General features: G+C 39.8%; 1 protein-coding gene across 3 annotated transcripts in view; it reads left to right on the top strand.

Annotated features, from left to right (window-relative positions):
- The first annotated feature begins 11093 nt into the window (after positions 1 to 11093).
- Positions 11094 to 16124, top strand: part of pkia (cAMP-dependent protein kinase inhibitor alpha) — a 140516-nt gene continuing 135485 nt past the window's right edge. Inside the window, exon 1 of one of the 3 annotated variants that reach the window (XM_043689118.1) lies at positions 11094 to 11380. In XM_043689118.1, coding sequence (XP_043545053.1) covers positions 11304 to 11380 — 77 coding nt within the window. In that variant the 5' untranslated portion in view covers positions 11094 to 11303. The remainder of the gene's footprint in view (positions 11381 to 16124) is intronic. The other 2 variants (XM_043689117.1, XM_043689119.1) reach the window with 2 other exon arrangements.

The raw sequence follows: 16124 nt of genomic DNA, 5'->3' as shown, positions 1-16124 counted from the left end.
CAGTTTTGGCAAGAATTTCTGTAAGATATTTTCAAATGCTTTTAAAACATATTTTAAGGTTAGCTTGCATTAATTTAATGATTACATTCAGTTTGATATATTACATATGCAGAACTAATAATCATTTAAATTAATTCTCAATTAATTTTATTTCTGTAGATCTTCTTTTAGTCACAAGTGCAGTACAAAATACAGCCAATAATAGGTTTAGATGAGCCTGGTTATATGCTATACCACTTTTATGAATAGTTTAGTTATGTGGTGAATGAAAGGAATCAGGAAAGTTGAAGTATTGTACCGAAAGAAAATAACCACAAGGACAGAATGGATGGCTGACTGGCCAGTTTCAGTGCAATAATGTCTATGCAAATTGTTGGATCTACAGACCTCAAATTCATGCTGGTTTCCTTTTACAGTGAACTATCATTCTACTTTGCCCAGAATTCCATTGCCTGTTCTCATTTCAAACAAAGTCCCATTGCAGGTGCAGTAGGCAGTAAAGAAGGCAAACTATATGTAGGCCTTCATAGTGAGAGGATTCTAGTATAGGAACAAGGATGTTTAGCTGCAATGATATGGGGCATTGGTGAAGTCACATCCAGAATATTGTATGCAGTTTTGGTCTCCTTATCTGCGGAGGATGTTCTTGCTCTTGAGGGTAAGTTTACCAGACTGATTCCTGAGATATCAAGACTGATGTATGAGAAGAGATTGAATCGGTTATGGTAGTAATCACTGGAGTTTAGAAGAACTGAAGAATGCAAGAAGGAGCTCGGATGAATTGTTGCCTAAACACGCAATGTCAGCTCGCTTTCTCTCCATGGATTCTGCCTGACCTACTGAGATCTCTAGTCTTTTTGTTTTCAGTACAGATTCCTGCATCTGCAGTAATTTGCTCCAACAATATAAGAAGGATGGTCCTGATGGTGGAGCCAGCCAAAACCAGGGGTCATCATTTTGGATATGAGACAAGCTTTTTAGGACTGAGATGAGGAGAAATCTCTTCATCCAGGAAGTGGTGAGCCTGTGTAGTTCACTACTACAGAAAATGATTGAGGCCAAAACATTAGGTGTTGTAGCTAAAGGGATCAAGACATGTGGGGGAGGGCGGGATTAGGATGTTGAGCTTGATGATCAGCCATGAGGGCTGAATGGCCTACTCCTATCTTCTATGTTTCCATATTTCATTGCACGAATGCTCACTCAATACCTTCAATTCCAATTTTAAAAAATGCACACTTACATTCTACCTCAGTAACATTTTCTAGTCCCATGTCTGAACTTAAATCCTCTCCTCTGTTGCATTTGAACGTTTGATTGCCTGTGCTCTCCCCACTCTATTCATCTGTGCTGAAATAGATCTAGATAAAAATTTGAGAATATTCCTTCTGTCAGCACAAATTTGAACAACTTTATTATTGAATCTGATGAGTCAATCTTTTAATAACTGAATCTTCCCTGGATTGGATGACCCTGCAAATTTATTACTTCCAAGAAAGATCTTATTCTGCTCTAGGTATTCTGATCCAAGAACCCTTGGCCTAGAGACCTCTATGTTGACATGAACCATGCCATACAACACCACTGGATCCCCATCCCATCTCCTCCTACCTCCTTCTCCATTTCATCCTCTGATGAGATCTGTCTGGTCACAATATCACAATTTTAAGGGTTACCATCTATTTTGGGCCATATCATGGAGAATGCAGAGCACAATTATTTGAGAGACTCCTGACTGGTGCAAATAAGGAAATTGCATCTTTATGATGAAATGAAGATTCTCAATGAAGTGAGCAGATGGTCTTCCATTGTTATGCCTGTTTTTTGTTGGCTTATGGAAAAATGAGAAGCCATCTGTTCAAAGAATAGCCTTGCTCCCGAAAGTCAATTCATAGACTTCAGGGTGGAATGGAAGATGCGGTCAACTTGACCTATTGGAGGATAAAAGCATCATCACAGTTTCCAGGGAAGCATGAACACTTGGGTTCAGCAGCCAAAATGCAGAGTTGGGAAGTGGCAGATGTTTCTGTTAATCAACCCTTCGGCTCGTCACTGGCTGACCCCATGTCAAAGTGGATGTAGTCAACAATGCCCTGCACTAGATAGACCTGGGGATGGTGACAAAGTCCATTGGCTGCTGAACCTGTGACTCTCCACCAGTCACGAGACTCTTCATTCTCCATCTTTGGTGAAGAGAGCAACATGATGATGCAGCAGTCTTCAAGATGACACAGCGATCGGCAGCTCATCCTTGAAAAAATCTTACCATCAATAAATTTCGGAGCACAGTTACCATGATTGCTGACTAATGCAGTATATGGTCATCAGTGGAGCAAGTGGTGAGTTCTTCACTGAGCAGGACAGAGTTGTTGATGACCATCTATCTGTGGGTTCACAATCTCTTTTGGCACTGATTCTCAATTATGTTGAGGTGATTTCAGTTCTGCTGACAGTTTCTGTGCTCAGAGTATTATCTTCCAGCTCCTTATCCCTCACCTCTGCCCTCCTGATACACAGGCTCCTGATACACAGGCTCCTGATGTTCCTGTGCAGGCTGCAGCTCTGCACCTTCAGTGGTCTATGCTTCTGAGGGCATGATACCCATTTCTAGCCACAGCCTTCCTGGTATGCTGATATGGACTCACAGCCTTGTTCAATTTTCCAATACCAATGCAATGGTAGATGGTTAAGAACTCTCTGCACCACCGAAGTTCCTACTTTGGTCTCGTCGCTTGTCCTTTAATATGTTGCTGCAATATTTTTCTTAAGGAAATGAGCCATTAGCTGACATCACACTACCTTCACAAAGTTTCAACCCTCCTGGCTTTCTCCCAACCTGCATGCCTGCCCTTCATATGATTGACAGCTGAGAACTGATAAAGGTCAACCACCAATGTCAAAGTTCAGAAATTCTGAAAGTGCAACTTTTAACAAACCCCTCACACCTGTTGATTGGCCAGATTAGGGACATGGGTGAGATCGAAGACCCATGCCATCCATCACCCTCAAAACGTCGCTGATGTCTGAAAGGAAGATGTCTTCTGAAGAAGGGCCACTGGACCCGAAACGTTAACTCTGCTTTCCCTCCACAGATGCTGTCTGACCTGTCAAGTTTTTCCAACAATTTCTGTTTTGATCATTATATCTACTTGTCTGCCTTTATCCAACCTGCTTGTTTCATTCTGAGAAAGCGTAACTACATTTGTCAAGCTGGATTATCCTTTCACAGGACCGTGCTGATTCTCTTTGACTGGATTATGGGTTTGAAATCCCCTTCTACAACTTCCTTAATAATGGATTCTGGTATTTCTCAAAGAGAGATGTTACTCTAATCATGTTATTGTTTCCTGTTTCATCTTTCCTTCAATGGCAAGGTGTTATCTGTAGTAGTCCAAACTGCTGGGATCTTCCCAGAATCTGGAGAAGTTTGAATGACTGCAAACAATGCATACACTATCCCTCAGGTATTTCTTTACAGACATTAGAATGGAAACCATTCTGTCGAGTGGAATTACAGCCCTTAGTCTCATTGGTTTACTTGGATCTTTTTCTCCAGTGATAGCAATTGTTTTAACCTCTCTTTCCAGTTTTACCATTGGTCTTCTCCTATTATTAAGATGATCTAGGATCATCTGCCTTGAAGACAGATACTAATTACAAACTCTCTACCATTTCCTTGTTTCCATCATTAATTCCCATTCCCATCTTCCACATGCCACCATTTTTTAAATTTTATACTCAGGGTATTAACTCTTTTACCTTCCAGACCCTTATCTCCCACCTCTGACCTCTTAATACTCAGGCTCCTGATGTTCCCGTGTTGGCTGCTGTTCTGCAGCTTCAGTGGTCTATATTTCTGAGGAGACAATACTCATTGCCAGCTGCAGTCTCCCTGACACAGTGATATGGACCCACATCCTTGTACCCCAACACCAATGTGGTGCTAAAGAGTTGAGAACTCTGTGCACTGCTGAAGTTCTTACTTCAATCCCTTACTTTGTCCTTTGATGTGCTGCTGTAATACCTTCCTCCAGGAAATGAGCCTTTCACTCATCAGCTGATATGACACTAACCTTCATAACGTTTCAGCTCTCCAGACCAGCTCCCAATCTGTTGCATGTGTTTGATGGCTGAAAATGAGAAAAAGGTCAACCACCATCATCCAAGTACGGAAGCTTTGAAAGTGCAGACTGTTAACAAGCATTTAACTACTTTAATAAAACCAAAGAACTGCAGATGCTGGAGATGTGACACAATTTCAAACATTTCTGGAGAAACTCAGCATATCTGGCAGCATCCATGGGAAGAAAGCAGAGTTAATGTTTTGAAGAAGAGATACTGGACTCTTCGTGCAGATGCTGCCAGACCTGATAAGTTTGCCAGAAATTTCTGTTTTTATTTGGTTACTTTAATTGGCCTGTTTATGAATCATATTGCATAGTTCAGGACTTTCCTACTGTCCGTTTTTTGATTTATTTTATACTTTTGGAGTGGAATAGTGGCTCAGTAGTTTGCAAGGCTGTCTCACAGTACCAGGGACCTAGGTTTGATTCCATCCTCTGACGACTGTCTGTGTGGAGTCTGCACATTTTCCCCGTGTCTGTGTGGGTTTCCTCCAGATGCTTTGGTTTCCTCCCACAATCCAAAGATATGCACGTTAGGTGAATTGGCCTAAAGTATTCAAGGATGTGTAGGTTGGGTGCATTAGACGTGGTTAAATGTAGGGGAATGGGTCTGGGTGGGTTACTGTTCCTATAACTCCATGGTCTTGATTTCAAATTCTTTAGAATTTAGAATCCCTACAGTGTGGTAACAGGCCATTTGACCCAACAAGTCCACACCCACCCTCCGAACTGCATAGCACCCAGACTCACTCCCCTACCCTTTCCCTGCATTCCTCATGGCTAATCCATATATCCCTGGACGGCATGGCCAATCCACCTAACCTGCACATCTTTGGACTGTGGGAGGAAACCAAAGTATCTGGAGGAAACCCACGCAGACACGGGGAGAATGTGCAAACTCCACACAGACAGCTGCCCAAGGCTGGAATCAGACCCAGGACCCTGGCGCTGTGAGGCAGCAGTGCTCATCCCTGAGCCAACCTGCTACCCCATTAGAAGACAAAACTCTCAAAACCTCATGAAGTAATCACCTATCTGCTTATCTAATTAATGCCTCTGGATTTCTGCTCTTAGGTCTTCATGTCTTTCATTTTCACTTGAACTACTTCTTGGAATTTTTAAAGAAATACCAGATTTATACCTCCTCTCCCCTCACTCACCAAATTCATAAATTATTACTCTGCTGAAGCATACACTGTCAGAGTAAACCCAGGTATGATATTATGGAGCTTGCTACCTCCCACTATTTCTCCATTCAAAGTATCACTCGCAACTCCAGCTGTCACTCTGTCCAGCACATCCTCTCCCAATCAAAGGTCACTCACGAATCTCCTATATGACCTTCTGCCAGGCAGGTACGGCCTGGACTGCAGGCTAACCCACTCTACAGACAGCCAACCAACATTTCAAGTGAGGGAAAATAAGCCCAAAAATGGTCCAAGTGTTCTACTGCCAACTTCAACAGGAACACAGGCAGTCACAGTTTTCTGGAAATAGAACTTGTGGCATGCTGTTCATTCAGTGTTCATTTCTCCACTTCATGCCAACACTCCAGCCACACCAACTCCCACTTTGCAAACCACTGTAGATTGTTGAATTTATGAGGCACAGTGGCAGTATCCCTACCTCTGAACCTGAAAGTCCAGGTTCAAGTCTGATCTGCTCCCACAATGTGTCATAACATCTCTGATTGGAAAATATCCACATTCATTTGTTTATCAAGCTTATAAACAACTGTTTCACCATTTCGTAAACTTAGAAGCAAATTTTGTATATGTACTGACTGGAACCAGATGGATCTTATTGACGGGTAGATCATTGATTGGGGTTATTAACCTGGGTCAATCAGGGAGCCTGGGCTGACAAATATAAACAGGGGATTCAAAATCTCCTCACTTCTGGGACTGACACTGAACTAGTTGGGCACAACCAATGTACTGTGCTCATATAAATAAAGGGTGACTTGGTGACGGGATACCAGCCTGTATGCAGTTATTTCAGCATGTCTTCAGCAGACCCAAATGGAGCATGTGAGGAGCAAACAGTTGAGCTTGAATGTATTGCCATTTTGTTCTGATTTATTACCATAGAGCCATAGAGATGTACAGCATGGAAACAGACCCTTCGGTCCAACCCGTCCATGCCAACCAGATATCCCAACCCAATCTAGTCCCACCTGCCAGCACCCAGCCAAACCTTTCCTATTCATATACCCTTCCAAATGCCTTTTAGATGTTGCAATTGTATTGCTATTTGCTTCACTACTTTTTAATGGGCTAACTTTCCAGATAACCAAGACCCCTGTGACAGTCTGGCATGAGCTTTGAAAAATGGCTTGATTCACTTTACCCTTAACCGGATTCTCTATGTTTCGAAATGGCATCTATACACTCGACTTCAAACATGTCTTTGTAGTAGTAAATCTTACTACCCTTTGGCCAAGGACATTTCATCTGAATTTTTTCTTATATTCGTTGGTGACTTTCTTGTATCGACGGCCTCTAGTTTGCTCTTCCTCATAGAGGAAATATTAATTCTAAATCAATTCTATCAAAACCTTACCTGATTTTAAAGACATTGATTAAGCTACTCCTAGGCCTCCTTTCTCTGACAAAGGTTTGCCAATCTTTTCCTGATGTGTACCACCCATTTCTGGTCGCATCCTGGTACATTTTCTCTGCACCCTCTCCAACAACTCTTTTTTTTTAAAAATGTGATGGTCATAACTGCACATGGTACTCCAACTTTCGATAGAGGTTCAGCATAATCTTCCCAACTTATTTCTAAAAGGGATTGAATTGCAACATCTACTGGTTCATTTCTTTTTTAATGCCTTCCTAATAAAAGAGTGAATTTATTAATTGCTGAATGTAAGTCAAAAGGGTAAAAGAACCAATGTTCAGAAAACAAGAATTAGGAGGCAAGCGCAAAATGATAAAACATTTTAAAAATATATGCAAATTAGTGTCTAAATTGTTAATGAAGAGTGGATGGTTAAACATTGTAGTAAGTGCAGTGGATATTGCTGACATTGGTAACAGAACTGTCAGTTTTGAGTTTCTTGGCTTTTGGATTGCTTGAAAAATCTTTGTCCTGATTTCCTTCAACAGCAGCTGATAGGCAGCAATCCGAGTGAGACAGATGAAACAAAAAATTGCAGATGTTGAAAATTTGAAACATAAACAGAAATTGCTGGTGAAACTCTGCAGTTCTGATGACATATGTGGAGATAAAAGCAGAGTTAACATTTTGAGTCCAGTAACCTTTCCTCAAAATGAGAGTCACTTTGCTTCTTTTTTACCTGGGTGTGGAGTTGTTTAAATGTCTGTACTTGGAGTTGTGAATCTGAGGATACACTAGTCCATGTGTTAAGATATCAGGAAAATAATACACACAGAGTCATACAGCACGGAAATAGAGCTTCAGTCCAACTCGTCCATGTCACCCAGATATCCTAAATAAATTTTGTCTCATTTGCCAACACTTGGCCTTTATCCCTATAAACCCTTCTAATTCATATAGCCATCCAGATGACTATTAAATGTTGTAATTGTAGAAGCCTCCACCACTTCATCTGGCAGTTCATTCCATCTACACTTCACCCTCTGCATGAAAAAGTTGCCCCTTAGGTCCCTTCTATATCTTTCCCCTCTCACCTTAAACCTATGCCCTCTATTTTTGGATACCTCTATTATGGAGAAAAGATTTTATTTATTTACCCTATCCATGCCCCTTGTGATTTTCTAAACCTCTCAAAGGTCACCCTTCAGCCTCTGGCAGTCCAGAGATAATAGCCCCAGCCTATTCAATGTTTCTCTCCAGCTCAAACCTGCCAACATCCTTGTATATCTTTTCTGCACCCTTTCAAGTTTAACAACATTTTTCCTCTAGCAGGGAGACCAAAGTTGAATGCAGTACTTCAAAAGTGGCCTAACCAATGTCCTGTACAGCTGTTACATGACCTCCCAAATTGTTTGTCATTATGTAGAGCTTCTGGCGCAAAGGAAGAGACCATTGTAAATCTTGAACTGGTTGTTTGTGCAATTCTTAGTACTCTGGTGCACACAATGCAGCTCACATTTGCTTGCTAGAAGTTGCATGTGTTCAACTGTGGGGACCTGTTCTGTGCAGGTAAACAGAACATGTTCATTGCGTTCATTTTTTTAATTAGACAGAAGTATGGTTGAGGCATTGCCATAGATAATACACCAGGAAATGATTGCTGCTGTTCCATAACCAATCAGCAGCCTTTTCTAATGCGGCATAAATTGTCGCTTCCTTTTGAAATGCAGTTGCATTTGCTGATGCCAGTCTACAAATGTCTCCATTCGCAGCCCATGCTGTTGCAATGCCTATGATGCCACTAGCTTTTGGAGCGCTGCTCCTTCTTTAGGTAGCTGTGGAGCAGGACCATAAGACACAGAATTTATGACAGAAGATCACAGTGTCATGCAACTGAAATGATATAACCTAGATTGCTGTTAAACCTTTCATCTTTTAGAATAGGTTGCAGGTTTCGGTTCATTAATATGTAAATCCCAGAACTTCTTTTAAGTCACATTCTGGAGATTACTTAAGGTTTTATAAAGAAAAATGACATCTCAGCTCAGACAATGCATTAAAGCTGTGAGGTTAGAGTCTGTCTGTATTCCAACCTTGAGTCAGACTAGCTCTATTTCCAAAGTGGAATTTATAAAATACTACAAGGTTTGACTTCCTGACAATTGTGCGCTTTGTCAGCAAAATAGAATGTATCGGCAAATATAATTCTGCAAATGCAAAGTCACGTAATAGACTTACATGTGTGTGTATCTACCATGAGAGAGAGAGTGTGAGCATTTGCGTATGAGTGTGAGTGCGCATGAAAGTGTATGCATTTCCATGTGTGCATGCTTGGTAAAGTGTGTGTGAGTGTGATGGCTTGAATGAACACATTAAAAACACAATTTGTTGTCTGAAGAATTCTAACATTAGGTGTAACCACATAACTCTGTTGGAACTGATCAAAAATCAGTATGTTTTTGTATTTCCTGCAATTAGGAATTTTAAAAGTCCTGAAGTGGTAGGCAAGTATCCAGTTAATTGGCAGTTATCACGATGTAGCCAGCAAATGTTACTTGAGTACAGTGTCCACTGTGAAAAACCTCAAGAAGGGAGATAAGAGTGTCTGGGGAACATTACGAAGGACTAGGACTGGACCACAAACCTGTCCATCTTTCTGTCCATTTCGTTTTTAGAAATACATTGAGATTGCTGAGGTAAGGTTGAACTGTATAAGATGCTGTACCAGTCAGCCAATTACAAAGGGATAACTCAGTGTCGTTGACCAATCGCAATCAAAGGAGGGTGTGTGCATTCTAAATTTAAACTGTATAAGTGAAGGCAGTCTGAAGATTTTGCATGCCTTACTGGTCTGGAGAAATGAAGCTATAAATTGCAACAAAGGAAACCTGACATCACCCTTTGACTCAGACTGTCATTGGAAACTATGAGATCGAAGAGCAGTAAAAGTTGGACAGTTTCCTGATCATTTCTGTGATGGAAAGAAATTGGAACCTCTCCCATCATTATCCATGTGGATCAGATTAGTGCCAGTAGTGTTGGAATACAATCACCATTCCATCTGGGCTAAGTTAGGACTTGTCTCCTTGCTCCAGCCATGGTGGAGTCTCACCTTGTGCCTCATACCTGCCTTTAAGCAGGGAGGTGACATTTCTTTCAGCCTAGATTGAAGATTCTTAAACACGCTGATCAAAACAATCCCAAAAGCAGAATAATTATTGCTACTAAATAAATATTCAGAGAAAGAACTGCCGATGCTGGAAATCTCAAACAAGAACAGAAATAAGCTGGAGAAACTCAGCAGGTCTGGCAGCATCTTTGGAAAGAAAGTAGACTCAATGTTTCGGGTCCAGTGACCCTTCTTCAGAGCTGACTGTAGGTAGGAAAAGGTTGGTACACCTGCTAAAGGTGGGGTTGGGGAAGAAGGACTAGTAAGTGGAGATGGAGCCCACAGAGAGAGAGAGAAACAACCAAGTTGTTGGACAAAGGAATGGATAATGGTGAGCTGAGGAGAAAGGAGAGCTACTAATAGGGACCATTACTGGGTGAATAATTATTGCTACAAATTGGTTAGATTCCATATGCCATTTACTGGTAACAAAAACAGAACATGTTGGAGAAACTCAGCAAGTCTGGCCGCATATGAGGGGAGGAAACAAGTTTAACCTTTCCAGTCCAGTGACCCTCCTTCAGAACCGGTAGCATCTCGGAAAAGTTGGATTTATTTTGATGTCATTTATTGGTCACGTTTAAAATACTAAAATGTCAAGAAGTGTGGTGCTGAAAAAGCACAGGCGGTCAGGCAGCATCCGAGAGCAGGAGAGTCGACATTTCCAGCATAAGCTTTCACACCCATTCCTGATGAAGGGCTTATGCCTGAAATGTAGACTCTCCTGCTCCTGGGATACTGCCTGACCTGCTGTGCTTTTCCAGCACCACACATTTTGACTGTGATCTCCAGCACCTGCAAGTCCTCACTTCCTCCTGGTTAAATCCTAAAATGTGTCAGGCAAAAAAAAAAGATTAAGGCACTACGCTGTAAAATTGCAAAATAAGATTTTGTATTTGAAAAGACGATGTGTTCATTTTATCTTGATCTAACAGTTTGTGACATTCCCACAGAAGAACAACCAAGCAGTCAGGGAAGGTGTTAACTCGTTGATCTGCTGTTAACAAAGTGAAACATTCCCGAATAACTAACAATCTAGGAAACATTTGGTTGGTTTCGCCTCACACATTCTCTTCCTCCTTGGAAACCAAATCTCCTATTCTCCCAACAAAGTAGAAGAGATTTCACACGGCCGATGCCATTAAGGAAAGACGGCGAATATTTGTAAGTGTGTGTAAACAAAAAAGTCCTTTGGTATAAATACGTGACTGCGAAGCTGTGAAGAGAGACAAAACAAATCAAAACAGTGTTCTACCATTGTCGCCTTTGGACATGTCCAGCGTTGAGAATTGAATTGTACATTGTAAGTTGAGTTAGCCCCACTGTCTGAAAGGAGTGGTTGAATCCCCCATGATGTCATATAGAAACCCAGTTGTGCAGCTGCCAAACAGATTCCCTGTAATACCATCGAGAGCAAAGAGAGCTGCGGGTGGAATAGCAAAGCATGCATGCAGCTGACTTTTAGGTCAACAAAATATCCGGAATGGTTTAAACCATACGCCCGATTTAACCTTTCCATAAAACGGTAAGTGAGGATGTATTTTTCTTTAAGCAAACGTGTTTCCTTGTACAAAAGTCAATCCAGATACTTTAAAGCGGCGATTAAACTGACAATTCAGTGCTTGCTTTACGTTCTGTGATAATTTCCTGTTTTGCAATGGATACTGTCAGACAATGTCATTGGAATTTGGGGTGGGGGGAGAAAAGGCGTGGTTTTGCAGCAAAACATCTGGAGGGCAGACTATTGTTTCAGAACACAAAGAGTGTCGAACTGCTCAGAGATAATGCACCCTTTACAGTGGGCAGCTGAGGAGGCTAGCCTGTCAAAAGTGCTTTCCTCTGTCTCTTAGATGTATCTCCTTTTTATTGTAGCATTAGATATGAATGTAAACGTATCAAGATAGATAGAACTAATTAGATATTGCTATATCTGTCATTCTTGAGCCAAAAAACCCCAAGCCACTCAGATTAAAATAATGTACCAAATGAACCAGCCAAAGATCGTAATTGAAAGTATTAGTGTGCATTATGGCTTGGGCAAGGGATGTAACCTACTCACTAATTCGTATTCGAGCTAATTGCCAAATGGTAGCAGATAATCTGTCTAATGCATAAATGTTGATCTGAAGTTTGCTATTTTTAATATAAATCAGTATTAAAAAAGAACATAAATATTTTTCATAAGATTTGAGTGATCCCTGTTGGGAGTTCAAAATGTTCCTGTCATTTTTTCTTTAATTATAGCAAGAACAGTATCACAATACAAAATTCTCAATTGGATAGTTCTGAAATTAATTTGCGACTTACTGCTCTTTTATAGCTGGTAAGGAATAACATATTTAGTTGTGTTGCATGATTAATATACCAATAGACCCACATATCTGCTGGTTCAGACAATTGGAGAAGATAGTTTGCTAAATACCTAATTAGTTTATCCTTATTCTGTGTTAAAGCAGGTTTGAAAAATGGTTCCTAAATGTAAATAATCATTATACAAAGCTATATTCTCCAGTTTACGACAGATAAAATCACCATCATTTCCAGAACTGAATAATTTGAGGGTAATTTACAGTGATGTCAATTATATTCTCATTCCCAAAAATGAAGCTGTTTATTTCTAAGACCATAAGAAAATAGAGAAACAAAAAAAAATCAAAGAACTAAGGATTCTGGAAATCAGAAACAAACAGGAATTGCAAGAAAAACTCAGTTATGGAAAAGGATCACTGGACTTGAAATGTTAACTTGTCTTTGTCTCCATAGATGCTGCCAGACCTGCTGAGTTTTACCAGCAATTTCTTTTTGTGTATAAGAAAACAGAGTCAAAGAATTTGGTGCTGGAAAAGCACAGCTGGTCAGGCAGCATCCAAGGAGCAGGTGTGTCAATGTTTTGAACATAAGTTGTTCATCAGGAAGAGAAATAAGAAAACAGAGGCCCAATTGCTTTAGTTAATGTTCGGGATTTCGAACCAAGGACTGGAAGTAACTTTTAGTTCAAATGAGATATAAATCAAGGAATTATAAATACAAATGGAAAGAAGGAGACCATTCAATTCTTCTGTTATTCCATTAGATCATGGCTGATCTTTACCTCAGCTCCATGGAGTTGACTTAGCTCTATGCTTAATACTCTAACCTAACAAAGAGCAATTAATCAGACTTTTGAAATCTCTAGTTGTCCCAGAATGTGCAGTCTTTTGGGACAGAGCATTTTAGATTTTTACTACCTTTAATATAGAAAGATGCTGCCTGATTTTTCTCCTGAAATTGCTTAGCTGCGATTTTAAAGTTGTATTTCCTTGTCTTATAATCTCCCTTCCACAGATACCATTTAAAATCCTTTTCACATTTTAAAAGGCTCAATTAGATTACCCCTCAACCTTCTGTATTCTAGCATACAAGCCAAGTTTATGCAACCTGCCTTCATAATCAAACCTTGAACACTTGGATCATTATGATCAGTTTATCTCTTCTGAGGAAGCCAGTCAAGAAATTATTAACAATATCCAATAAAAATGTTAAGATCATGGAGTCTGTGGAGAATAGTCAATATAGCTTTGAAAGCCAAAGGGCAGCTTGACAAATTTACTTGAAGTCTATTAGGAAGCAGACAAATTACTATTGACAGATAGCTATCAAATTAAACTAAAGGTATCTCAGGACATGATTGATAATGTTTTAAACATTAAGAAATAATTCTCACTTTGTGGAGTGAAAAATATGTTTGTTAAACATTTAACTACATTTAGAAGTTCATTGACTATTATGCAAGCAAATTTCTACGAGATCTTAAGAAGCTGACATATGATCAGGTTGATGTTATGTGAGAGAAGAATATTGGCCAAGACACTGATAAACATCTATTTGAACAGCGGCAAAGGATTCTGAAGGTTGCCTGAACCATAAGAACAGATACACTAGACTACAGTTCTGATTCCATCATCCAAAGGACAGATGAAAGAAGTTTAAGACCAAAGAAATTAACAGTAAATTAATTATTTAATTGCAAACTGGCTAGGCAGTGAAAGGTAATAATAAATTATTATTATTAATAATAAATAAATAATAATTCTCTTATCTTGGACTATTAACAGTAGAATGCCAAGAACGTGATTCTATTTCCTCAGCTACAGAAGTGAAATGAAGTGCTTTTACCTAGAATATTATGCTTCGTGTCAATTATTTTGAAGATGAACAAGCGAAATGTATTTCTAGAATGATGTACTTTCTGATGAAACCAGGGGTTAATGCATTCAAAAAGTTTCAATGAAATTCTAAATATCTGCTGCAACCAACATGTGTTTATTAAAGATAATTTGTATTTAAACAGGATGAATCAAACTTAGCAGAGTCTCTTGTTGCCCTGGCTCTCCCTGAAGGCCTAGTTTAAATCCCACCTGCTCCAGAAATCTCTAGGTTGATTTAAACACACCAATGAAAATGGAGAAAATGTAAATTTAATCAATTAATATGAAGCAGTTGACATCAAAGCTGATGAAGTATTTAATTTTTAAAACAAAGGCCTTTTTTTACTGTATTTGAGTAGTTGATTTATTGTACACTGTATAGGATTCTGATTTCGGATTTCACATTCCGAAGTGTTGACACTTACAGCCTGAGGTTTTGCTATAGATAATTGAGAGGAGATGGGATCCAGGTTTTTTGTCATGTTGATAAATATGAATAATTTAGATGCAAACTGTTTAGCTTGAAGTGCAGTATACTAAAGGGCTCAGGTGCAAAATCAGGAAAACTAGGAAGTTAAATGAACTTAAACCTAAACTTACACACTTTGTATAAGAAATGGTTTTATTGATTAAATATTGTGTTGTCTATAATTTAAACATGTGAGGGAGTATTTAACTAAGAATGGATCAGACGGTGACAAGTTTGAATGACATGTTCAAAACCAGCACAGATGTCGATGTTTCTGATGCGGTGAGGATGACAGATGAGTCATCTGTAGCTGGCCAGAGTTGAGCAGCGTGGGCAGGAGGAATTGAATACTCTTTCAAGTTTCCTTGACTACCTAACGAAGGCCACAAGAAAATTTGATAAAAATTTAACTTTTCTTAAGTTGGCCACCACCCTCATGCTGATCAAACTGAAGAATTTGAAGACAGAGCGAAATCTGCACAATCTGTGGAGAAATAATTTTATCTGATTTAGTACTTCTATGTTCATATCTTTACAACATTGAATATTATTACATAAGCTTTTCCTAGTTTGTATGGATCTAAAACCATCATACTGAATGGTGGAATGCGTTCAAACATATTGTTGCATTTGCATTTCTGACAGTGCATATAATACTTCATTTGTATATTTGGTGATTTTGTTTGGCTGACCCTGGAAAACGTACAGCTCCATGAAGGGATGTTACCTCTATACCAAATACTAGGGCCAGGATTTCACCAACCCAGGAAGCAAGAGTGGGTGTGTCCTAAATTAGCAGCAGAAGGCAGGGGGAGAGATAGTCTCAAAGAAGGGAATGGCAGCAACCCAATTAATGACCACTTTACCATAACACTGGGATTTTACTGATATTCAAATGGCACTCTCTCATATGATGATCCGGTTCGGTGGTACTGAAGCAGCCACAAGCCTAGAGACAGAGGATTCCTTGGAAAGGAACAACAGAGGTCATCCATCTCAAGGCACTATGTTTTAAAGAGTCCCACCAGTGGTTATGGCTTCCCCCAACACACACAATTGAAATACCACTTCTGGAGCACTCACATCATCTGAAACGTGGGGCTGACCAGCTTGGCCCTGGCACATTGAAAAGGCTTCTTACCTGGAGGAACTATTTCTTATCACTGCCTCAGAGACATAACCTTTGTTTTCTTTTTATTCTTTTATCATATCCTGAAGTGCTCTTACACACAAATGAACATTTCTTTCCTCATCACCAAATCACCTAAGGTTTTTTTTCATCGATGAAACACCACCAGGAAATCATCTATGTTTTCCAATTGATTCATTTATATGCAAAGCCCATTAAGGGCATTGCGGAGCACCCTTTAATTTTTACAATCGACATGTTCAGAGCTGTTATGACACACAAGTGGGAGACTCAAATCCAGGCCTCCTGGCTCAGAGAAAGGGACACTACCTTCATACCACAAAACCCTTTTAAGTTATGTTATTTTTAAAATTGCGGATGGCATGGTGGCTCACTGGTTAACACTGCTGCCTCACAGTGTTAGGGACCTGGGTTCGATTCCTGCCTCAGACGACTGTGTGGAATTTGCACATTCTCCCCGTGA

Source organism: Chiloscyllium plagiosum, chromosome 4, assembly GCF_004010195.1.
Source record: "Chiloscyllium plagiosum isolate BGI_BamShark_2017 chromosome 4, ASM401019v2, whole genome shotgun sequence".
Taxonomy (NCBI): Eukaryota; Metazoa; Chordata; class Chondrichthyes; order Orectolobiformes; family Hemiscylliidae; genus Chiloscyllium; species Chiloscyllium plagiosum.
Note: the sequence above shows the minus strand (reverse complement) of the source record. Positions and strands in the feature narration are given on the sequence as shown.